Consider the following 26,241-nt stretch of genomic DNA (forward strand, 5'->3'; position numbering starts at 1 on the left):
TGTTTGAATAGGTTGTGTAGAATACAATTCTCGTAGGAGAGACCGTCGGCAACAGTTGGAGTTGTATTATCTGAATTTTTCTTCACCACAACATTTAAATCAATAAATGTTGATGACAAATCAATGACATAGTCTTTATTGGAAAATATTTGAAAGTGTATATTTTCCGAGAGGGTTTGTTGGGGATGAAATTCTTCATAGTAGCCATACTTGACACTGACATCAACGTTTTCAGCATTGAATAGATTCAATGAAGAACTGATTGATGGATATGATTCCTTGTGGGGGAGATAAGTCATCTTAAGAGAAGAAATCCTTCTTTGATCTAACAATCTTTTACTTTTTCTTCTTCTTCAGCTTAAAGGTCTTCCTTGTTTTATTCCTCAAAGTCCTTGTTGATGTCCTTCGCTTCCCGCCTGGGTGGAGCCTGATGAGTGAATAAAGTGCACGCATCTTTTTCAGTGCTTCCCAATTATGCCTAGATTTTAATAGATCTCCAACGGCTCTTGCTGAAGATCCAGTATTTTCCTTAACACTCTCCTTTAAATTCTTGCCTGACCCCCAGTCCTGTAGTGCGGAGGCAGCAAAATTTGATGCAGCAGGCACAAGATATTGTCTGGCAAGTGGTAGTGCAGAACGAAATAGCCTAGCAAACCAGCTACCAAGACCATAGCCAGACATCGTAGTACGAACCTTGTAGTAGTCCAATCCATTGCCTTTTTGACGTGGACTGAAAGCATCAACATAGCAATCGATATCGGCGCAGACAAATGGAATTCTTCTATTGTTCATTTTAGGTGATTGTGCTGTCGCCGACAATGGGTCGAAAATGAAATGTAATCACTGCTAAGCCTTTTGTTATTGACAGAGTTAACTGACAGATTTCCAAATACGAAGTGCTTACAGGAACATACTGAAGATGCTTTATATTATAGTGATGAACAAGTTCATGAGATGTTTTTCGTTCAAGAACACGTAGGAGGGGGACATTTGAATTACCGACTCTCGATGTTTCCACAAAGAATGCATAGAGAAATATGCAAGACTCCGAGTCAAAACCAGGTGGATAATCACCAAAAATAACTTGATCCATCCCGTAAACGGTGCCAGCATTTTTCCCATCGCCCGTATTCATTTTAAAGCCAAGAACCTCACTAAGTCCGTCCATGAAAATTATATTATCGATTTCAACAAGGTATCTAGTGTAAGTCTGGTCTTGTTCCGATTAATAATTAAAGTATAAAGTACCAGACTTGCAATAGGGAACTTTGCCTTTGACTGCGCTACACGGATCAGTTATATTATCATATTAAATATACTTCAATTAAGCATGATGATATTCGCTATATTTAAATGCCTCAACCCATTCATAGTCGACAAAGAGTGTCAAATCGAATGGTATAACTTTTATATCATACACACGATTTTTTATAAGTATTTTTAAGTATTTTCATAGGTATTTTTGAGAATACAGTCGACAAGAGCCACTTCATACGCACCGTCGAATTTGATGGCGGGGGCGAGTTTTGTCCAAAAATCACTCGTCCTATTCAAGTCGTTGTAGAGAGGATCAGAAACGTTGGACATGAATGTTACATAGAAATCATTGGGCATTGTCAATATCTTCAACACCGATCCAAGAATCAAAATCAGAGTTGTATCCTAGCCACCGAACAAGTGACTGTTTTCTACCCCTGCGAGTATGTGTCTTTAATATCTTTTCAATTTGATAGATTTCACTATTATTTTTAAATTTTTGTAGTTCATAGTCATGAGAACCGCCAAGAATCTCTTCATCTTAGGAATCGCGCAAACGATAAGTTATGGGTTTAGTGTCTAGGATTTTTGCCACTTTAAAAAGTTCGGTGGACCACAAGTAATTCCCCTTTTCAAAAACATTGGTTGTTCTATTAATTCGAACAGTGTCACCAACATTAAATTTATTTTTCTTCTTGACAATCGTTTCATTGGAATATTGTTTAAGAAAGGTGTCAATTGTATCATGATCAGAATGATGAACTTCCGTTGGGGTTGAGTTGGACAATGATCGATGAGGTCGTTGATTATAAATCAACATGATTTTATCTAAATCATGCATAAAGGCAAGTGTATTTTTCAAGGTGAAATATCTTGAAATTAAAAGTCGAAGAGTTCTTATCAATCATTTGGCCAATGCAGCCTTTATAGAACTATGACTATGATAGAGCAGTGTATTATATTTCTTTAGTACTTTTGCAACATGGGGATTAACAAATTCAATACCGCGATCCGTTTGAATTTTTTTATATGAATCCAGTTCGATAATACTTTCAGTGGCCTGAGCAACTTCAACGCCTTTCTTTGTTTGCAATGGAATTGCATATGCATAGTGACTAAAAACACTGATTGCAAGTAGAATATACTTGTACGGTGTATTGTGATGTCTTTGAATCTCATTTAGAGTTAGGAGATCTGCTTGCATTATATGCAATGGGAAAAAGGCTTTAGTTTTTCGATAATGATAAGCGCGAAGTCTATGATTTTTATGCAGAGTGTAACTTGATTAATTTTGTAGATAGTCTTGTACACTTTTAGTCTGAACACCAGTGACCGTGGAAAGAGTGGTGGGGGAACTTAAACTCCCCGCTTCACCAATATTTTCATAAACACCTTTCAGAACTTCAACCATTTTGAACGTAAAGACGTTGTGTAACGTCCGCTACCCTTTTGTATACTAGTTGTGGTAGGTGATGGTGACATGATACGTTTTCACTTTTTCCTCGCCATTATTGTCAAGCTTCCACTAGGTGTGCTAGTATTTTCCAAGATTGATTTAAGATCTTCTTCTTCTTCCTCTTCATGTTCACGTTTTAATGGTGTTATTGCTGATGATGATGCATGTTCATTTAATTTTTTTTAGAATTTGTCTATTGCTAATAAGACTTTTGGGGAAGTTTAATGTATTTAGAAAGTTGTATAGATGAGCGTCAAATGATAATAGTCCTTTACGACTTGTAACCATATCATAGATTAAATCAAGTAGATTATAGCTCTTGCCCTGAATTTTAATCCCTTTCTCATTGCTTTCAACTTGAATATGATCTTGACCACTTTCCATGAGATAGGTTAGGAGTCGTTTACTTTGTTCACGATATGAGTGGGGCGTTAGATTTCCAATTTTCAATACAATTGAATCCAATTCCTCCTTCTTTAAATGTGTTCCAGCAGCAGCAGCAGCAGAATCCTGAGGAGATGGTTCTTTTTTGTGATTAAAACCACTGGTCTTCACCTGATAGGGTTTATGTTTCTCCACTCGGCGAAGCGCATCTTGAAGTAAAAGCAGTTTCTTATCATCCTCAATAGTCTCGTTGTCAATGAATTTACTCAGATTGTTCTCAGAGTTTTCCACGGGTGAGAGAGCGAGTTCTATTGGAGTCAATTTATAGGGTCTCGCCATTCTCTAGAGAAAACTGTTTACAAGTCCTGCAATTATTGGCAGTAAAAGTGTGAAAAGGCTACCGCCTGCCTGAAGAAGTCGTGTCTTTTTTAAATTCTTTCCTTTGTTTTTATATGCTAATGTAAGTAAAAAGGAACGATTTTTGCTTTGCCTGTTGCTTAAATACTTCTGGCAGTTGAACATTACCCTCGGTCAAATTTGAACAAAGTTCAGATATTAGATTAATGAAATCATTGTCAATACCATGTTTGAGTAAGGCTTTCCTAAGTGAGGGTTTTGAAGTGCTTAGAACTGAAAACAGATGTCTATTTTCATGTAGTTTCTTCAGTGTCATGATAGTAACTAATAGGTCCTTTTAGTGTTCACGGGGAGATATACTAAATATCTGTGACTACTCGCAGATCCTCGGGTGTATTTTGATTAAGATCCAATAGGATATAGCCGTAGGGTTTGTTAGTTGCCTGATTGTATGCTGAGAGCAGAAATTTAGGGGCGCCTGGATAGATTTATTATTGAGAGTTATTAGGGAGCTAGAATCACGAACAACTCTGTAGATGATATAGTATGTGCAGTTCAATGCAAGTTTTCGCATACATTTGCTCTGATGAAATATATTGTGCAGAACCAGAGTAACAGAAATCTGTTCATGATGAGAGTAAACGGTGAATAACTACAGGATTTCCTAGGACCATTGTTTAATAGATTCAGTCAGATCGTCAATAATCAGCCAAAAATATGGATCCATAATTTTTAAAATATCAGTTTTCAGTATGAATTGTAGCTTCGCCAACCTGGTGGCGGCAATTTATGTTATTTTATTGTATTACTCCTGTCAAATCATATAACAATAGACAATTTTTTTTCGGCTTTTCCACAAAAATTTTATAGCAATTTTTAATTATTTTAGTTAAGAGTGTTGTTTTGCCCGACATTGACGGCCCACACAGAAACGATCTGAATGGTGTTTTAAATTGATACATGTTCCCTTCAATAGTTCACCTGAACAACTAACTGTAGACTATAGTTGTCTATGACTAAATAATTTCCCTACTAGTCCGTTCAAGCACAAAATCAATAAAGAATCATATTTCTTGTATTATAAACAGCACTTTACTGAAAACAAAGAAAAATACACTTTTTAAATTTATTATAAAAAAAATGCACTAGAAAAAGCACTTAAAATAATATCACTTTTTCTTTTCAATGCAACGCGTATATTTACAAAAAAAATCTGCTCTAAGTAAAAAAAAAGATAATTTTGGTAGTGGCGGTGAACCCCCCGCTGGCGGCCGCCCCCCCCCCCCCCCGGGCCGCGAGGGGGGGCCTCATCAGTCTCCGCCCAGGCGGGAAGCGAAGGACATCAACAAGGACTTTGAGGAATAAAACAAGGAAGACCAATAAGCAGAAGAGGAAGAAAAAGAAAAAGATTGTTAGATCAAAGAAGGATTTCTTCTCTTAAGCTGACTTATCTCCCCCACAAGGAATCATATCCATCAGTCAATTCCTCATTGAATCTATTCAATGCTGAAAACGTTGAGGTCAGTGTCAAGTATGGCCACCATGAACAATTTCACCCTCAACAGCCCCTCTCGGAAAATATACACTTTCAAATATTTTCCAATGAAGACTATTTCATTGATTTGTCATCAACATTTATTGATTTAAATGTTGCAGCGAAGAAAAAGTCAGATAATACAGCTCCAACTGTTGCCGACGGTCTCTCTTACGAAAACTGTATTCTACACAACCTATTCAAAGAAATTAATGTATTTATTAATGGAACATTGGTGAGCACTAGCAGCAATTTATCCAACTATGCAAGCTATATAGAACTTATGATGATGACATCAAAGGCATACATAGAGTTGAGAGAAAAATCATTATGCTATGATTAAAGATGAGGTGTTGATACTGACGGTGAGTTGACTACTGCGGTGAGCCAGGAGTATCATCTGGTTGGAAAATTAAATCATGAGATATTCAATATATCTCAATGGTTACCCCCCCAAAGTCAAGATTGACATAAAGTTGCAACTAGCCCCATCGAATTTCATTTTGAGAAAAACACTTCCTGCAGCACCCGATGCAAATGTCATTATCACATCGGCAATTCTCCACGTCCGAAAACAACAGGTTATGACCTCTGTTGCATTGGCAGTGGAAAAGCTAAGAGCCAATGGTAACAACATTAAACTTCTTGTCCCCCATACGATCACCAATCAACGTCACATTGCCACCGGCTCTCGTAGCTATAGCGATTCATCATTTATCAATGGAGAAATCCCATCAAAATTGGCTTTGGTCTTTGTGAAGAGTGGCAGTGCCGTTGGATCCTGGACTGAATCCCCCCATGACTTTCAATTGTCGCGGTCTATCTAGCCTTGTGTGCAAATTGATTAGCATTCCACTGTACACTCAATCATATGACACAAAATCGTTTAGAAGTCTGTACGAGTTGACCATGCATTCCCTAGATTATGACTCTCAACTATTTGAAAATGGAATAACCTATTCAATGTTTTCAAAAAATCCTGGGTTTATTATTTTAGACTTGTCGGGGACCCAGGATATGAGCATAGTACGAACAGAAAATATACGTTTAGAGTGTACATTTACCGTTGCTTTGACCGAGCGTATTACGCTAATTTCATTGAATCCATTTGAATCTTAATAGGAAATCACACCCGACGGCAGTGTTCTACTAGACCTAGCACCATGAACACAAACCAAATAATCAACGTATTTAGTATGGATCCATACATGTCCCAGTACAAGTCCTATTGCATACCTTCAGACTTCATTGAAAAAATTCCAAGTGTTAACAATACCCTAATCATTGTTAATAGCAGTCCATCGACATTGAAGACTGGCCATTGGCTATGCATCTTTCAAACAGAGATGAATATTTAATTTTTTGCTCTTCTCGGCCTATCGTATAAATTCCATACTCCATACATCAGCAACTTTATTGAAAGCAGTGGGAAAATCATTATTCAAAATCAACGAAGAGTACAGGATTTAACGACTAAGACATGTGGCTTTCATGTACTACTTTTTTTCATGTTCAGATGTCGTGGCTAAACCTACAAACAGTTTCTCGACATCTACGTTGACTTACCTCGATTGAACGATTTTCTAGTGGAAAATATACTTACAAGCGTATTTAATATTGATTTTAGTGTCCTATGAATAAAATGTTCTAAAAATGTATGTGAAATTGTTTATTAATAAATGATAAAAATTTATATACACGATAATAAAACGACTTTTCTACTCTTTAGATTTCATCTTCTACTAGGTATAGGTATTTGTCGACAACAACTAGTACAGGTAGATTATCTGAATTCACAGTGTACTGATCCTGATGTACTGCAATGTCAGGGTCACATTTTCTACAGTAGAGTGTAACTCCACTCTTGTCATATCTCTTTGTATAGTCAATGATACTTTTCTCATTCATTCTATAGAATTCAAATGTTTCAATTTGCCTATTTGAAGTAATGTCACAAACAGTGTCCTCAAGTGTCGAATCACATTCCGTCAAAGCCAAATAAAAATCAGTGGGCTTATAATCATAACACCCATTGTCTTCACAACGATGACGTAGAAACCGTATTTTGTTGTTGTTCAAGCAGTTGAATCGTTGACCTGGCTCCTCCTCCCAGAACAATCTAAAACCACGATGATACCAATCTCGTAGCAATAAACTAAAATCACGCATAGGATTCTTTTCAATTATACCGGGATATGTATTCTCCCACTGATTACATTTATCATAATGGCAATTGGAGCATAGGTGTCCTGTAGGATGAGAGTCACACACCTCTTCAAGACAGGAATTACAATCTTTAATTTGTACAGCATATCCCTCTATGCAATTTACAAGGGTTGCATAATCTACACTTTTCATCATACTCATCAATCATTGTGCAATTCTCACATGATGATCAACTGCCCAGTGTGTACAGGCACTGCGGGCAAGCATGGAACATTTTTTTCAGGTGTTGACACTCTCACCGCCACAATGAAACTGAGCTAGCAACAACAAAAAATTGTCTGAGATAGAGAGATAGGAGTAAATCACCCTTGAACGCCAGCTTTCTAAGGAAAAAAAACTCCCAAATTTCTAAACTAATGTTTAAAAGCATATCCACTATATCAGTTTCCGTGTCGTGATCAATATATCAATAAATTGTGTAAATGCATTTGGACTACGATATAGAAGCTTCATACAATAGTCTAATGATGGAGAATCAGTTTTCATTATATCGAAAAGTATTCCCCGAGAAAATATCTTCCTTTGAGTAGACAGCTCTAGAAAATCGTCATCTAGAATCAAACGCTTTTCCATAAGCACTAAATTCCTGATGTTTCGCCCTTTTTCGAATCTATTCAGTTTTTAGAGTCCTAACTCTATCACAACGACCTACAGACTAACCAGAATTTTTCCTACACTAAAAAATTTACGCTAGCCTACTATAGAACGAAAAATACTATCACTATAGAAACAGTTTTACTGAGTATAATTACAACAATGCTATTCACTTGTGTATTTTGTTCTAATCAATATATTTCGATAGCGTATCTAATGCTGCCCAAAGTATACTTATATGCAAAACATTTACATTTTTAGAAAAGTATAGTTGTGCCTCCTACTTAGACTACCCTAATGATAGCACTTATCTAGCACACATATCGTCCAATTCAAGGCATAGTCTACAGCCTCCGGTTATTTCCACAGCCACATTGGGTACTCGTATATCGTTGCTGCTGCTGCCGGCTCCATCATTAATCTCCAATAATGTAAATGCACTACTAATTTTTCTCTACTAATATCCTCTTAAATAAACTATTCTCTCTGAATTCAATTCTCTTACTAATATGAATTGTAATGAAAACCATTCCTTTTATTCAAATTTCAGTGGCATCTAGGACCTCTATAGAACGTGGTTCCTATGGCCCCAAGCAAATAGCATGGGAATTCCTAGGGCCCCAAGCAAATCTCTTTGAAAGGTGAAAAGTGCCCTAAGGGATGGCCTATATAAAGTTCATTCAACTTGATACATTTCAGTGGCTCCTAGGACCTCTATAGAACGTGGTTCCTATGGCCCCAAGCAAATAGCATGGGAATTCCTTGGGCCTCAAGCGAATCTCTTTGAAAGGTCAAAAGTGCCCTAAGGGATGGCCTATATAAAGTTCATTCAACTTGATACATTTCAGTGGCTCCTAGGACCTCTATAGAACGTGGTTCCTATGGCCCCAAACAAATAGCATGGGAATTCCTAGGGCCCCAAGCAAATCCAACTGAGGCACCCTACTCATATGTGCCCCTTTGATTACCTGAATGTACATATTTTCTTATGGTTTAGTTAAGCTTTTCATAATTTCTTTTTGTTTTAAAATATGCCCTGAAAGTTTAAACTTAATAATCTTAATAAGCTAGAATACGCCCTTTTTACAACCTTGGATGCATAAAATGTATTTTGATTTAGTTCAATAGTTGTCTTAATAGTAGTAATATTAGCAATATTAGTAGTAGCAGTAACAATCGCAGTCACATTTTTGATTGCAGTAGTAATAGTAGTAGTAGTAGCAGTAGTCGTAGTGATCAAAAGTAGCCATAGCCATATTTAGTCATATTCGCAAGTTGTCGCAGTCACAAGTAGTTACAAGTAGTTACAGCTGCAAATTTTTGCGGTCACAAATAGTCGTAGTCGTAAATACTCATAAAACCAGGTAGTTGCAGTCACAAGTAGTCACAGTTGCCAGTAGTCATAGTCGCAGTTGTAAGTAGACACATTCACAAGTAGCCACAGTCGCAAGTATTTTCAGTTACAGTAGCAAGTCGCAGTCACAACAGTCGCTGTCACAAGTAGTCAAAGTCACAGTAGCAAGTCGCAGTCACAATAGTTGCTGTCACAAGTAGTCACAGTCACAGTCGTAAGTAGTAGCATTCGAAACCCCAAGTAGTCGCAGTCACAAATAGTAACTGTCACAGTCTACTTACGTCAGAATACGTCGGAGTAGTAGTAGTAGTAGTATTGGTAGTTAAACTTTTGATTGGTTTCATACTCCCGAAAGTTTCAACTTAATACCTCAAGCCGTCCCGGAGAAATTGCTGATACGCTCTTTTCAGAACCTGCATGCACATATTGTATTTGATTTAGTTCAATATCACCCCAGCATTTCCTGAAAGTTTTTATGCTCTTACCATTTTTGTAAATGTAGAATCAAACTTTCCCCCCTTCCCAATAACAAAAGCCTAAATATAAACAATGGACATAACTTAGAATCCTTACCTCAAGGAAGGGGTGTAGCTAATGGGGGAAGGAGGGTTGGTTTCCCCTCCCAAAAGCTACAAGATGTCGGTGCGTAGCACCGACACCTTGGAATTTAGATTATGTTTTAGTTTAATTTGTCTGAAGTGTCGGCATTTGTCGGCACTGGATGATTTTTTCGGCGAATTCTTCATATCCCCCCTCCAGACTCAAAGCCCTACTTGCACCTCTGCCCCAAGGATTCTGGGTGAAACACCATCCCCAGAGACAAAATTATTGACTTTTCAATTATTAGGCTGGTGTCTCTCCGATCTCTTTTGACTCTTAAAAGAGGCACTAGAATTTTCAATTTCCGATCGAATGAGCCCCTCCCAAAGATTCTACAAAAATTCCATCCATCTTAAGTAGCTTGAAAAAAAAAAACAATAGTACCTTTGATTCCAACAGCTTACTAACATATCTTTTTCACCAGCATTAAGTTCATTTTGTCCTCTATCTTCCTCAGCTCCAAACTGAGAAACAGGAACAACAAATTAAAATATCGACATTGTCACGAGAGCTTGAAAACACAAAGAAGAAATATGATGAAAACCGAAAAACAACAGAGGAAAGACATTCAGCTGAGATTAAAAGAATTCGGGCATCTTTCACGACCGCTCAACGTCAACAAAGGTCAAGGTGGCTGTCAGAAAAAACTAATCATATTAAGGTAATATTTTAGGTAATAACTAAATAAATATTAGGTAATGTTAAAGTATCTTTCACTAATAGATAATATTAAGTAAAAAACTAACATATTAATGTATTGTAACCCCCCCCCCCCCCTCCCCCTAACAAACAAAATCCTGGATACGGTCCTGGTTTTCATATTCCAGATTTAAAGTAAAAGAACACGCTTTTCAAATGAGGGTAAACAGTGACATTAAAAATCAAAATGAAAAGAAATTCTTCTGTCCCCGAAGGGAACCATAGCCCCCTTTACCTTAGTTATGATGAATTTTTTGCATTTAGAGTAAATGCAAAAAAGGCTGAGATTTTTTAAATATTCTCTAGCATGGTTGGACTTAGAACTTGATTTGTGCGACTGAAAGATGATCTAGTGATCTAGGGGTGATCTAGTGATACCCGCTCAACGTCAACAAAGGTCAAGGTGGCTGTCAGAAAAAAAAACTAATCATATTAAGGTAATATTTTAGGTAATAACTAAATACATATTAGGTAATGTTAAATTATCTTTCACTGTTAGATAATATTATGTAAAAAACTAATCATATTAAGGTAATATTTTGGGAAATAACTAAATAAATATTAGGTAATGTTAAATTATCTTTCACTATTAGATAATATTAAGCAAAAAACTAATCATATTAAGGTGTTATTTTAGGTAATAACTAAATAAATGTTAGGTAATGTTAAGTTATCTTTCACTATTAGATAATATTAACTAGAAAACTAATCATATTAAATCATATTAATTATCTTTCACTATTAGATAATATTAAGCAAAAAACTAATCATATTAAGGTGTTATTTTAGGTAATAACTAAACAAATATTAGGTAATGTTAAATTATCTTTCACAGTTAGATAATACTAAGTAAAAAACTAATCATATTAAGGTAATATTTTATGTAATAACTAAATAAATATTCGGTAATGTTAAATTATCTTTCACTATTAAATAATATTAAGTAAAAAAACTAATCATATTAAGGTAATATTTTAGGGAATAACTAAATAAATATTAGGTAATGTTAAATTATCTTTCACAGATAGATAATATTAAGTAAAAAACTAATCATATTAAGGTAATATTTTAGGTAATAACTAAATAAATATTAGGTAACGTTAAATCATCTTTCACTATTAGATAATATTAAGCAAAAAACTTATCATATTAAGGTAATATGTTATGTAATAACTAAATAAATATTTGGTAATGTTAAATTATCTTTCACTATTAGATAATATCAAGCAAAAAACTAGTCATATTAAGGTAATACTTTATGTAATAACTAAATAAATATTAGGTAATATTAAATTATCTTTCACTATTAGATAATATTAAGTAAAAAAACTAATCATATTAAGGTAATATTTTAGGTAATAACTAAATAAATATTAGGTAATGTTAAATTATCTTTCACAGTTGGATAATATTAAGTAAAAAACTAATCATATTAAGGTAATATTTTAGGTAAATCCAAATAAATATTAGGTAACGTTAAATTATCTTTCATTATTAGATAATATTAAGCAAAAAACTAATCCTATTAAGGTAATATTTTTGGTAATAACTAAATTAATATTAGGTAATGTTAATTTATCTTTCACTATTAGATAATATTAAGCAAAAAACTAATCCTATTAAGGTTATATTTTTGGTAATAACTAAATAAATATTAGGTAATGTTAAATTATCTTTCCCTGTTAGATAATATTAAGTAAAAAACTAATCATATTAAGGTAATATTTTATGTAATAACTAAATAAATATTAGTTAATGTTAAATTATCTTTCACTATTAGATAATATTAAGCAAAAAACTAATCCTATTAAGGTAATATTTTTGGTAATAACTAAATAAACATTAGGTAATATTAAATTATCTTTCACTATTAAATAATATTAAGTACTTTTGTGTTAATTAATTTCTTAAATATAAGGTAATATTTCAGGCAAGAAAAATTATTTTCTTAGTTTTCGTAGTATAAATCACTTTTGTAAGTATAATAAAATATGTAGGTCGTGGCTTTAAAGCTTTGAATAAATCTTTCAGTTATTCAATCATTAATTTATTTACATTGATGGTTTTATATTTACATACCGTTAAAGTTTTTGTCTTAATGCTATTTAAATGATTTAAACTAAATCCTGTTTATTTTGCTTAGATTGCTTGTAAAACTATTTTGCACTTTTGACTTTGAAGTTTTGAATAACTCATTCACAAAATAGAGTAACTGTTTTACAGCTAGATTTCCATGGGTGCTCTAAGACATGGATTCTTAGAAGGGTTGGTGAGAAGTGTATAACCCCCTCTCTAAGATGTGCTTTCAGGAAAACTATTCACCCTTTTAAATGTTGTTCTTTATCATTTTATTACTAAAAAGTGGAAATTATTTCCACAAATGTACTAAAGAATCAGTTCCGGGGTAGAATGAGGGGGGAGGGCTTCTAGCCCTTTCTCTCTCAGACCTGCTTCCGGAAAAGCTATTCATTGTAAAGAGTGTCTTTTATTGTTTTTTACACAAAAAAATCGTCACATATTTGACAGGTCAATATCTGGTGTTCAGCTTTAGATAATCTGTTGTTTAGCGAAAAGCTGTAAACAAAAACAAACACAGCAGACAACTTTATTTTTCACTTGCCAAACAGGCCATTTTGAAGCTCCTAAACTTTGTTTCAAAGCTCCCCTAAGGCATAGTTATCGGACCTTTCAACTATGCTGAACAAAACGGCTATCTCAAAATTTTGACCGAATAACTTTAAGGAAAAAGGGAGTGGAAGAAAGGCTATTTGCCCTTCAATATTTGTCGTCTACTTTAATCATTACAGTAGGAAGGGGTCAACATTTCGGATGGGGCACCTCTGCCGCCATCTATAACCAGTATAACTGGTTATGTGGTTTGATGGTTATATTGTTTGTTGGTTATTTGGTTTGATGTTGTTTCATAGTTCTGTTCTGTTTGTTGATGGTTATATGGTTTGATGGTTATGTTGTTTGTTGGTTATGTGGTTTGATGTTGTTTCATAGTTTTGTTCTGTTTGTTGATGCTTAGGTGGTTTGATGTTCCATAGATTTTTCTATACCTATTAAATATAGACAGATATTTTCATCATTGTTCGATAAGAGCGTCTAACGGGACAGGATCAATGACACCTATTTCTAAGTCAATCGACTTACGTAATGTTTCTGTTACATCACAATTCAGCGTTGAGATTTTGTTTATAATGAACACACTAACAAAGGAACATTCAGAAATTACTTTTAGGGGATTATTTGGGCGAAACAAATTAATCGACATGTTAGGGATTTTTTGGGTGAAACAGTTTGAGACATTTTAGAAGATGATTTGGGGTGGAACTCTGTGGTCGCTATAATAGACAAGTAAAGAATATTGGATTAGTGAGAGATTTATGAGTATGAACCATCAATGACTCTAACCACAATGGACCTCAACCTCCAGGGGCCACCTCTCCCCAAGCCCCAAAACCCCTTCCCACCATTCCAAATTTTTTTGAGGACACCCCCAATTTTCAATATAGAGGCTCAAATTAAGAGTTAAAAATGTGTAAGAAAAAAGTTACCAGAACGTCAACATTTACCTCATCTTTACCTCAACCTCCAGGAGCCACCTCTCCCCAGCCTCCAAGACGCCTTCCCACCATTCCAACTTTTTTAAGGACACCCCCCAATATTCAATATAGAGGCTCAAATTAAGAGTTAAAAATGTGTAAGAAAAAAGTTAGCAGAACGTCAACATTGAACTCGTCTTTCAGGATTTATACAAATGAATGTTTTAAACATCCAATTCTGTTACTTTTTATCTAACATTTTCAAATATGGCATTTAGAATGTTACCCTTTTTCTTAAAGTCCCCCCATGACCTAAATATTTCCCCATTATGACTTTTGTATTTACGAACCTTAGCGCATCAGCTATTAATGCCAACATCCACCAATAAAATCCATATTAAAAGAAATTTTCGTCATAATAAAAATTAAAACACAGCGAAAACGTTCTTTTTCCAAACATATTTTTGACCGATCTGCTAAAATTAATGGCTAGAAACAGTTTGCAGACGTTCACGAGACGTTAAAAAGTTCATTATTTCTATAGTCCGGGTGTCACGTGAAACAATCTTGCTTATTTCCACCAGAATAGATTGCACTATTAGCGATACCTAATAATGACAAAAAGTTATATCATTTTGTTAGGAGTGAAACACAGCTCCTTTCAAATTAGCTAGTGAAACTATAAAACAATTTAGGCGACTCATGAAAACTAATATTTTTTAGGGGGTGGGGATCGGGTTTGCGTAATTCTAACCAGTCTGAAAGAGAGGGAACCGAATTATTTGCAAAATTAATGCCTATGAGATATTTTTAGCCCCTGTAAATTATGTAAAAGGCGGGGGGATGCTAACCGCGATTTAGAGTACATATTTTCTTTAAATATATCATGAAATGTCTTGCGGGAAAACGAGAGCCATTATTCCTTTTTTCTAGCTTTCTTTCGATAAAGTTTCTTTTATATTCTCAGGGGGGGGAGCGTGAAAACTATGGTTTTTAACTTTGATAGTATTAGGCTAGAAAGCAAAGTCTTTAATTTAGAGGAGTAGGGTTTCATGAAGTCTATATTAAATGTAAATTGGCTAGCCTTTTTACCTATGATCGCCAATTTTAGGCCTATCTGCTGGGTTAACAATCTTTTTTAGCTAATTTAAAGCCTATTTGCTGGAACTATATTAACAAGTCTATATCTAAATACCCCCTGTTTCTTGAGCTTATAACGCTTCGAAAGTTATGCTATAGGTTTGTAGCCTACGGAACTATCTAAATTTGATAATTTACCCCTCCCCCACAATTTCTAGTTTTTTCTTTAGCCCACTAGCTTAAAGTTTTAGTTAGAGTTATAGTTTAGTTTAGTTTTAGTAAGGAGTTTCTTTTTAGCTTTAGTGTAGTTTTAGTTTAAAGTTATATTTAAGGTTATAGTTTTAGTTTATTTTTAGTTACGAGTTTTAGTTTAGACTATAGAGTTTTATTTTCGAGTCTTAGCTTAGAGTTTTAGTTAGAGTTATAGTTTAGTTTAGTTTTAGATAATAGATTTAGTTTAGATTCTCAGCTTAGAGTTTTAGTTAGAATTGTAGTTTAGAGTATTAGTCTAGGGTTTTAACCTAAAGTTTTAGTTTAAAGTTGTAGTCTAATTATAGTTAAGAGTTTTAGATTTTAGAGTTATAGCTTAGAGTCTTAGCTTAGAGTTTTAGTTAGAGTTATAGTAGTTTTAGTTTAGAGTTTTAGTTTAGTTATAGTTAAGAGTTTTAGAGTTTAGAGTTTTAAGTTAGAGTTTTTGCTTGGAGTTTTAGTTAGAGTTATAGTTTAGTTTAGTTTTAGTAAGGAGTTTCTTTCTAGCTTTAGTGTAGTTTTAGTTTAAAGTTATAGTTAGAGTTATAGTTATAGTTTAGTTTTAGTTTACGAGTTTTAGTTTAGACTATAGAATTTTATTTTCGAATCTTACCTTAGAGTTTTAGTTAGAGTTATAGTTTAGTTTAGTTTTAGTTAAGAGATTTAGTTTAGATTCTCAGCATAGAGTTTTAGTTAGAGTACTAACTAAGACTCTAAGCCAAAACATGAAACCAAAACTCTAAACTCTAATCTAAAACTCCTAACTAAAAATAAACTACAACTTTAAACTAAAATTCTTAACTGAAACTAAACTTAACTATAACTCTAACTAAAACTCTAAGCTAAGACTCTAAGCTAATACTCTAATCTCTAAACTAACACTCTTAACTAAAACTAAACTACAACTCTAAACTAAAACTCTTAACTAAAACAAACTAAACGATAAGTCTAACTAAAAACTCTAATGTAAGACTCGTAAGCTAAAACTCTAAACTAAAACTCGTAACTAAAATTAAACTACAAGTCTAAACTAAAGCTCTTAACTAAAACTAAACTAAACTATAACCCTAACTAATACTCTAAGCTAAGACTCAAAACTACAGCTTTAGACTCTTAAGGAAAACTAAACTAAAATATACCACTAACTAAAACTATAAGATAATATTCTTAACTAAAACTCTAAACTCTAAACCGAACTTCATATCCAAAGATAAACAACAACTCTAAACTAAAATTGTTAACTAAAACTAAACAAAACTATATCTCTAAATAAAACTATAAGATAAGTATATAAACTAAAACTCTAAACTAAAACTCTTAACTAAAACTAAACTACAACTCTAAACTAAAACTCTTAACTAAAACTAAAATCAAATATAACTCTAACTAAAACTCTAAGAGCTGAGACTCTAACTTAAGACTCTAGACTCTAAACTAAAACTAAACTAAAACTCTAAACTAAAGCTCTTATCTAAAACTAAACAACAACTCTTAACTAAAACTCTTAACTAAAACTAAAAAACTGTAACTCTAACTTAACTCTTAACTAAAACTAAACTAATCTATAACTAACTAAAACTCTAAGCTAAAACTCTAAACCAAAACTCTAAACTCTAATCTAAAACTAAACTAAACTATAACTCTAACTAAAACTCTAAGCTAAGACTCTAAACTAAATCTCTAAACTAAAACTCTTAACTAAAACTAAACTACAACTCTAAGTATAACTAAAAACTCTGAGCTAAGACTCTTGTCTAAATTTCTAGGCTAACATTATAAACTAAAACTCTAAACTAAAACTCTTAACTAAAACTAAACTACAACTCTAAACTAAAATTAACTAAACTAAAGCTCTAACTAAAACTCTAAGCTAAAACCCTAAACTAAAACACTAAACTAAAACTCTTAAAAAAAAATAAACTACAACTCTAAACTAAAACTTCTAACTAAAACTAAACTAAACTATAACTCTAGCTAAAACTCTAAGATAAGACTCTAAGCTAAGACTCTAGGCTAAAATCTAAGCTAAGACTCTAAAATAAAACTCTAAACTCTAAACTAAAACTTTTAACTAAAATTAAACTACAACTCTAAACTAAAATTAACTAAACTATAGCTCTAACTAAAACTTTAAGATAAAACCCTAAACTTAAACTCTAAACTTTAAACTAAAACTCTTAACTAAAACAAAACTAAAACTATTAACTAAAAATAAACTAAACTATAACTCTAACTAAAACTATAAGATAAGACTCTAAACTAAAATTCTAAACTGTAAACTAAAAATCTTAACTAAAAGTAAACTACAACTCTAAACTAAAACTCTTAACTAAAACTAAACTATACTATAACTCTAACTAAAATTCTAAGCTAAAACTCTTAAGTAAAACTAAACTAAACTATAACTCTAACTAAAACTCTAAGCTAAGATTCTAAGCTAAAACTCTAAACTCTAAAACTCTTAACTATAACTAAACTACAACTTTAAACTAAAACTTTAGGTTAAAACTCTAAACTAATACTCTAAACTATAAATGTAACTAAAACTCTAAGCTAAGAAACTAAACTAAATCTCTTAACCAAACTAAACTAAACTATAACTCTAACTAAAGCTCTAAGCTAAGACTCGAAACTAAAACTCTATACTCTAAACTAAAACTCTTAACTAAAACTAAACTAAAACAATAACTCTGACTATAACTCTGAACTAGAACTAAACTATAGCTAAAAAGAAACTCCTTACTAAAACTAAACTAAACTATAACTCTAACTAAAACTAAGCTAATGGGCTAAAGAAAAAACCAGGAATTGTGGGGTGGGGGGTAAATTATCAAATTTAGATAGTTCCGTAGGCTACAAACCCATAGCATAAATTTCTAAATGTTATAAGATCAAGAAACAGGGGGTATTTAGATATATACTTTATAATATAGTTCCAGCAAATAGGCTTTAAATTAGCTAAAAAAGATTGTTAACCCAGCAGATAGGCCTAAAATTGGCGATCATAGGAAAAAATGCTAGCCAATTTACACTTAATATAGACTTCATGCAACCCCACTCCCCTAAATTAAAGGAATTTCTTTCTAGCCTAATAATATCAAAGTTAAAATCCATAGTTTTCACGCCCCCCCTCTGAGAATATAAAAGAAACTTTATCGACAGAAAGCTAGAAAAAAGGAATATTGGCTCTCGATTTCCCGCAAGACATTACAAGATATATCTAAAAAAAATGCAACTCTAAATGGCGGTTAGCATCCCCCCCGCCTTTTACATAATTTACAGGGGCTAAAAATGTCTCATAGGCATTAATTTTGAAAATAATTCGTTTCCTTCTCTTTCAGACTGGTTAGAATTAAGCAAACTCGATCCCCCACCCCCTAAAAAATACTGGTTTTCATAAGTCGCCTACATTGTTTAATATTTTGATTAACTAATTTGAAAAGAGCTTTATTTTACTCGTAAGAAAATGATATAACTTTTTGTCATTATTAGATATCGCTAATAGTGCAATCTATTCTGGTGGAAATAAGTATAATTGATTCACATGACACCCGGACTATAGAAACAATGAACTTTTCAGCGTTTCGTGAACGTCTGCAAACTGTTTCTAGCTATTTATTTTAGCAGATCGGTCAAAAATATGTTTGGAAAAAGACGTATTTGCTTTGTCTTAATTCTTATAGTGCCGAAATTTTGTTTTAATATGGATTTTATTGGTAGATGTTTGTATGAATAGTTGATGCGCTAAGGTTTGTAAATACAAAAGTCATAATGGGGAAACATTTGAGGTCATGGGGGGACTTAAAAAAATGGGTAACATTCTAAATTCCATATTTGAAAATGTTAGGTAAAAAGTAACAGAATTGGATGATCAAAACATTCGCTTGTCTAAATCCTGAAAGATGAGGTCAAAGTTGACGTTCTGCTAACTTTTTTCTTACACATTTTTAACTCTTAATTTGAGCCTTTATATTGAATATTGGGGGGTGTCCTTAAAAAAAGTTGGAATGGTGGGAAGGTATCTTGGGGGCTGGGGAGAGGTGGCCCCTGGAGGTTGAGGTAAAGATAAGTTAAATGTTGACGTTCTGCTAACTTTTTTCTTACACATTTGTAACTCTTAAATTGAGCCTCTATATTGGAAATTGGGGGGAGGGGGTCCTAAAAAAAGTTGGAATGGTGGGAAGGGGTCTTGAGGGTTGGGGAGCAGAGGCCCCTGGAGGTTGAGGTCCATTGTGGTTAGAGTCATTGATGGTTCATACTCATAACTCTCTCACTAATCCAATATTGTGTACTTGTCTATTATAGTGACCACAGAGTTTCACCCCAAATCATCTTATAAAATGTCTCAAACTGTTTCACCAAAAAAATCCCTAACTTGTCGATTAATTTGTTTCGCCCAAATAATCCCCTAAAAGTAATTTCTGAATGTTCCTTTGTTGGTGTGTTCATTATAAACAAAATCTTAAGGCTGAATTGCGATATAAGAGAAACCCTTACGTAAATCCATTGACCTAGAAATAGGTGTCAATATTCCTGTCCCGTTAGACGCTCTTGTCTGGCAATGATGTGAGCTTCTGTCTGTATTCCATAGGCATAGAAACATCTATGAAACATAAAACTACATAACCATCAACAAACAGAACAGAACTATGAAACAACGTCAAATCACGTAACCAACAAACAATATAACCATCAAACCACATAAGCATCAACAAACAGAACAGAACTATGAAACAACATCAAACCAAATAACCAACAAACAATATAACCATCAAACCATATAACCATCAACAAACAGAACAGAACTAAGTAACAAGATCAAACCACATAACCAAAAAACAATATAAGCATCAAACCACATAACCAGTTAGACTGGTTATGGATGGCAGCATAGTTGCCCCATCAGAAATGGTGACCCCCTTCCTACTCATTACAAAAACAATAGATACCCAACAAACTATTCTTTCAGCAATGCCAAGATAAATGTGTTTTTAGTTCCACACCTTCACAAAATATTGCTGGTTGTAAGCAAAAAAGTCGCATCTGCAAATTTAAAAAAAAAATCGAAAAAAAGCAGCTGAAAAATCGATTTTCGTGGTGCTGAAAGTGTGGTAGATATCGAGACCAATTAAACGCCGGTTTTAAGTCGCTAGTTTGGGACACCTGTTGGCAGAATTTTGTTTCTGTTCGGCGATATTTACTAACAACAATAATACGAAGAACAAAAGGGAAATCTTTTTGTAAGACAGTGGAGGTAATTTGAATGAATATTTCGGCCCTATGTCCAACGGCCGTCCTCAGCAAGACAAAAATATATAAAAGAAAAAACAACTCCCAACAACATGCGACCAATAAAACCAAAAAAGTGAAAAAAATTTCAAAGCAGTCCTAGCATCCTTACTTCAGCGAAGTTCAACCAGGACTGATAAAAAGTAAGGTAAAAACAAGGCGATTCAATGAGATGAAAGAAAAATAAATTAAAAACACGTTCTTATTTCTAATCCAGCCTTTTTGGCAGCTAACCTCAAAGGTCTTTTTGTGACCGGTTCTGTGTTAATGTCTATCGGTTTTTTAAAATATTTTGTAAGATCATTTTTAATTAAATTTGTGTAAAGAGCATTTAGTGTATATTACCCCAAGTCCTGATTTAAGGAAATATTATTATTAATCTTAATTTTGATTTCAATTGATTCTCTGACTACCTGCTTTATGCCTAGGTCATTGCTAATAAGGGCAGATTCATCAAAAAGTATATTGTGGTTAGGATTTTCAAAAATATGGCTGCCTAATGCAGAATCAGATGAAACAGTGGAAACATTAGAATTTAGAGCTTTGACAATATCATCTTTATGCTGTTGTATGCGCTTTTCTAAATTCTGGTGTGTTCTACCTATATAATATTTGCCATAATCGTATGGTATTTGATAGACCCCTCTTTGGCAAGTAACTGGGGTTTTATCTTTACCAGAATTAAGAAAATGTATAATTTTGAAATTATTTGTGAATACTACATACAGATTATTTTGTGTGCAAACTTTTTTGAGATTTGTAGTGATTTTTGGGATGTAGGGGAGGTAAATTATGTTTAAGGGCTTGTCAGACATCTCACTTGGTAAACTATCATTAATTTTACGGAAATGTCTTTTCAGTCTACAGTTAATTACACTATTAATAAATAACATAGGATACCCATTTCCAAAAAGTATGTCCTCGATAAAGTTTAATTCTGCTGTGATGTGGGAATCAGAAAAAATATTAAGGGCATGATCGACGAGGGATATTAAGACTGCTCTTTTAACTTGGGGGGGGTGGTTTGATGTAAAATGCAAATATATATTATTTTGTGTTGGTTTTCTATAAATAGAAAAATTGAGTTTATCGAAGCTGCGAATAATTAACACATCTGGAATAAGATTTTATTTGCGATTTCGATGTCTAAAGTAAACTGTAAGTTTCTACCGTATCTATTAAGGTGATCTAAAAAAAACCTTAAGCTCATTTTCCCCATAGTTCCAGAGTGAAATTACGTCATCCATGTACCGTCCCCAAAAGATATATTTCAAAAAATACGAATCTAATGCCCAATTTTCAATATGTTCCACATAAATATTTGCCAGTAACCCGGAGAGGGGGGCGCCCATCGCTAAGCCATTAATTTGCTGGTAAAAAGAATTACGGAATTGGAAATACATTGAGTATTTGTTACAGAGTTTAACCAAGGTCATTAAGACATCACAATCTATTCCTGCTGCTGAAGCTTCTATTAAGTGATAATTTTCTTTGATTTTATTTTCTAATAACTGTTCAGTTGCTGTGACATCAATATTTGTATACATTGAAACAATGTCAAAGCTACTTATAATTGCATTTTCTGAGATATTTACGTTTTTGAGTTTTTCAACTAAATCTACCGAATTACATATATATGATTTTTGAGAGTAAAGCAAAGGTTTAAAGGCTGTACATAACCATTTCCCAATATTGGATGTGGGGGCTTTCGTACAAGCTACTATGGGCCTTAAAGGAATGCCTTGCTTTTTGTAATTTTGGTAGACCATAAAACTTTGGGCAAAAGCTTTGGGGAAAAATTTATTGTATAGCTGTGGAGTAATTTTACTATTTTGTTTTAAACTTTTTAATTCATTTATAATTTTGTTTGCAAATTGATCAGTATGATCGTGGGTTGTAGTTCTATATGTTGTCTCGTCATTTAAATGAGAATATTTTTGTATCGTAATCTGTCGTATCCATGAAAACCAGAGAATTACTTTTATCTTCTTTAGTTATGATGATGAATGAATCTTTAGGGAGATTAAATATTATTCTTAAGCGAAAGAAATTATCTGGTTTTTTAGTGGCGGGAAAATTAGCCTTTTTTTGATTGTTGTAAAAGGGATCTATAAGACTATCTCTGGCTTCATTTGTGTTGGGTATAAATGCATAAAATATATGCACACAGGATTCTAGAGAGGAAATTAAACCTGCCACAGGGACATGTCTTGGAAGAAAAGAGAATTTTGGACTTTTTTCGAGAATTTGAATTTCCTTTGGTTCAAGTGTTCTAGAGGATAGATTAACAACAGCCGGTCCAGGAGTGAATCTTGGAGTGTAAGTAGGGCTATTCCTCGAACATTTTTCACTTGCCAAACAGGCCATTTTGAAGCTCCTAAACTTTGTTTCAAAGCTCCCCTAAGGCATAGTTATCGGACCTTTCAACTATGCTGAACAAAACGGCTATCTCAAAATTTTGACCGAATAACTTTAAGGAAAAAGGGAGTGGAAGAAAGGCTATTTGCCCTTCAATATTTGTCGTCTACTTTAATCATTACAGTAGGAAGGGGTCAACATTTCGGATGGGGCACCTCTGCCGCCATCTATAACCAGTATAACTGGTTATGTGGTTTGATGGTTATATTGTTTGTTGGTTATGTGGCTTGATGATGTTTCATAGTTCTGTCCTGTTTGTTGATGGTTATGTGGTTTAATGGTTATATTGTTTGTTGGTTATGTGGTTTGAGGTTGTTTCATAGTTATGTTCTGTTTGTTGATGCTTATGTGGTTTGATGTTTCATAGATGTTTCTATGCCTATTGAACACAGACAGAAGTTTACATCATTGCCAGATAAGAGCGTCTAGTGGGACAGGATCATTGACACTTATTTCTAGGTTAATAGATTTACGTAAGATTTCTCCTACATCGCAATTCAACCTTGAGATTTCGTATATAATGGTCATACTAAAAAAGGAAATTTCATAAATATACTTTAGGGGATTATTTGGCCGAAACAAATTAATCGTCATTTTAGAGATTTTTTTTATGAAACAGTTTGAGACATTTTAGATGATGATTTGGGGTGAAACTCTGTGGTCACTATAATAGACAAGTACACAATATTGACTTAGTGAGAGAATTATGAGTATGAACCATCAATGACTCTAACCACAATGGACCTCAACCTCCAGGGGCCACCTCTCCCCAAGACCCCTTCCCACCATTTCAAATTTTTTTGAGGACACCCTCCAATTTTCAATATAGAGGCACAAATTAAGAGTTAAAAATGTGTAAGAAAAAAGTTACCAGAACGTCAACATTTACCTCATCTTTACCTCAACCTCCAGGAGCCACCTCTCCCCAGCCCCCAAGACGCCTTCCCACCATTCCAACTTTTTTAAGGACACCCCCCAATATTCAATATAGAGGCTCAAATTAAGAGTTAAAAATGTGTAAGAAAAAAGTTAGCAGAACGTCAACATTGAACTCGTCTTTCAGGATTTATACAAATGAATGTTTTAAACATCCAATTCTGTTACTTTTTATCTAACATTTTCAAATATGGCATGTATAATGTTATCCTTTTTTTAAAGTCCCCCCATGACCTAAAATGTTTCCCCATTATGACTTTTGTATTTACAAACCTTAGCGCATCAACTATTCATACAAACAACCACCAATAAAATCCATATTAAAAGAAATTTTCGTCATAATAAAAATTAAAACACAGCGAAAACGTTCTTTTTCCAAACATATTTTTGACCGATCTGCTAAAATTAATGGCTAGAAACAGTTTGCAGACGTTCACGAGACGTTGAAAAGTTCATTGTTTCTATAGTCCGGGTGTCACGTGAAACAATCTTGCTTATTTCCACCAGAATAGATTGCACTATTAGCGATACCTAATAATGACAAAAAGTTATATCATTTTGTTAGGAGTGAAACACAGCTCCTTTCAAATTAGCTAGTGAAACTATAAAACAATTTAGGCGACTCATGAAAACTAATATTTTTTAGGGGGTGGGGATCGGGTTTGCGTAATTCTAACCAGTCTGAAAGAGAGGGAACCGAATTATTTGCAAAATTAATGCCTATGAGATATTTTTAGCCCCTGTAAATTATGTAAAAGGCGGGGGGATGCTAACCGCGATTTAGAGTGCATATTTTTTTTAGATATATCTTGAAATGTCTTGCGGGAAAACGAGAGCCAATATTCCTTTTTTCTAGCTTTCTTTCAATAAAGTTTCTTTTATATTCTCAGAGGGAGGAGCGTGAAAACTATGGTTTTTAACTTTGATATTATTAGGCTAGAAAGCAATTTCTTTAATTTAGGGGAGTGGGGTTGCATGAAGTCTATATTAAGTGTAAATTGGCTATCATTTTTTCCTATGATCGCAAATTTTAGGCCTATTTGCTGGGCTGACAATCTTTTTTATCTAATTTAAAGCCTATATGCTGGAACTATATTAACAAGTATATATATAAATACCCCCTGTTTCTTGAGCTTATAACGCTTCAAAAGTTATGCTATAGGTTTGTAGCCTACGGAACTATCTAAATTTGACAATTTACCCCTCCCCCACAATTTCCAGTTTTTTCTTTAGCCCACTAGCTTAGAGTTTTAGTTATAGTTTAGTTTAGTTTTAGTAAGGAGTTTCTTTTTAGCTTTAGTGTAGTTTTAGTTTAAAGTTATATTTAAGGTTATAGTTTTAGTTTATTTTTAGTTACGAGTTTTAGTTTAGACTATAGAGTTTTATTTTCGAGTCTTAGCTTAGAGTTTTAGTTAGAGTTATAGTTTAGTTTAGTTTTAGATAATAGATTTAGTTTAGATTCTCAGCTTAGAGTTTTAGTTAGAGTTATAGTTTAGAGTATTAGTTTAGGGTTTTAACCTAAAGTTTTAGTTTAAAGTTGTAGTTTAATTATAGTTAAGAGTTTTAGAGTTTACAGTTTTAGCTTGGAACCTTAGCTTAGAGTTTTAGTTGGAGTTATAGTTTAGTTCAGTTTTATTTAAGAGTTTTAATTTAGAGTATTAGTTTAGTTATAGTTAAGAGTTTTAGAGTTTAGAGTTTTAGGTTAGAGTTTTAGCTTAGAGTTTTAGTTAGAGTTATAGTTTAGTTTAGATTTAGTAAGGAGTTTCTTTCTAGCTTTAGTTTAAAGTTATAGTTAGAGTTATAGTTATAGTTTAGTTTTAGTTTACGAGTTTTAGTTTAGACTATAGAATTTTATTTTCGAATCTTAGCTTAGAGTCTTAGTTAGAGTTATAGTTTAGTTTAGTTTTAGTTAAGAGATTTAGTTTAGATTCTTAGCTTAGAATTTTAGTTACATTTATAGTTTAGAGTTTTAGTTTAGAGTTTTAACCTAAAGTTTTAGTTTAAAGTTGTAGTTTAGTTATAGTTAAGAGTTTTAGAGTTTAGAGTTCTAGCTTAGAGTGTTAGCTTAGAGTTTTAGTTAGAGTTAAAGTTTAGTTTAGTTTAATTTAAGAGTTTTAGTTTAGAGTTTTAGTTTAGTTATAGTTAAGTTTTAGAGTTTAGAGATTTAGGTTAGAGTCTTAGCTTGGAGTTTTAGTTAGAGTTATAGTTTAGTTTAGTTTTAGTTAAGAGTTTTAGTTTAGAGTTATTGTTTAGTTTTAGA

General features: G+C 33.3%; 1 protein-coding gene across 1 annotated transcript in view; it reads left to right on the plus strand.

The window, feature by feature from the left end:
- The window catches only part of LOC148951837 (uncharacterized), a 129,699-nt gene that overhangs the window by 45,500 nt on the left and 57,958 nt on the right, over nucleotides 1-26,241 (plus strand). The window contains exon 6 of the mRNA XM_089089082.1: nucleotides 10,220-10,423. Within this exon, the coding sequence (XP_088945208.1) occupies nucleotides 10,220-10,423 (204 nt within the window). The remainder of the gene's footprint in view (nucleotides 1-10,219; nucleotides 10,424-26,241) is intronic.

The sequence above is a fragment of the Artemia sp. Qi Xiang Cuo genome, chromosome 5 (genome assembly GCF_049724085.1).
Source record: "Artemia sp. Qi Xiang Cuo chromosome 5, ASM4972408v1, whole genome shotgun sequence".
In the NCBI taxonomy this organism is placed as follows: Eukaryota; Metazoa; Arthropoda; class Branchiopoda; order Anostraca; family Artemiidae; genus Artemia; species Artemia sp. Qi Xiang Cuo.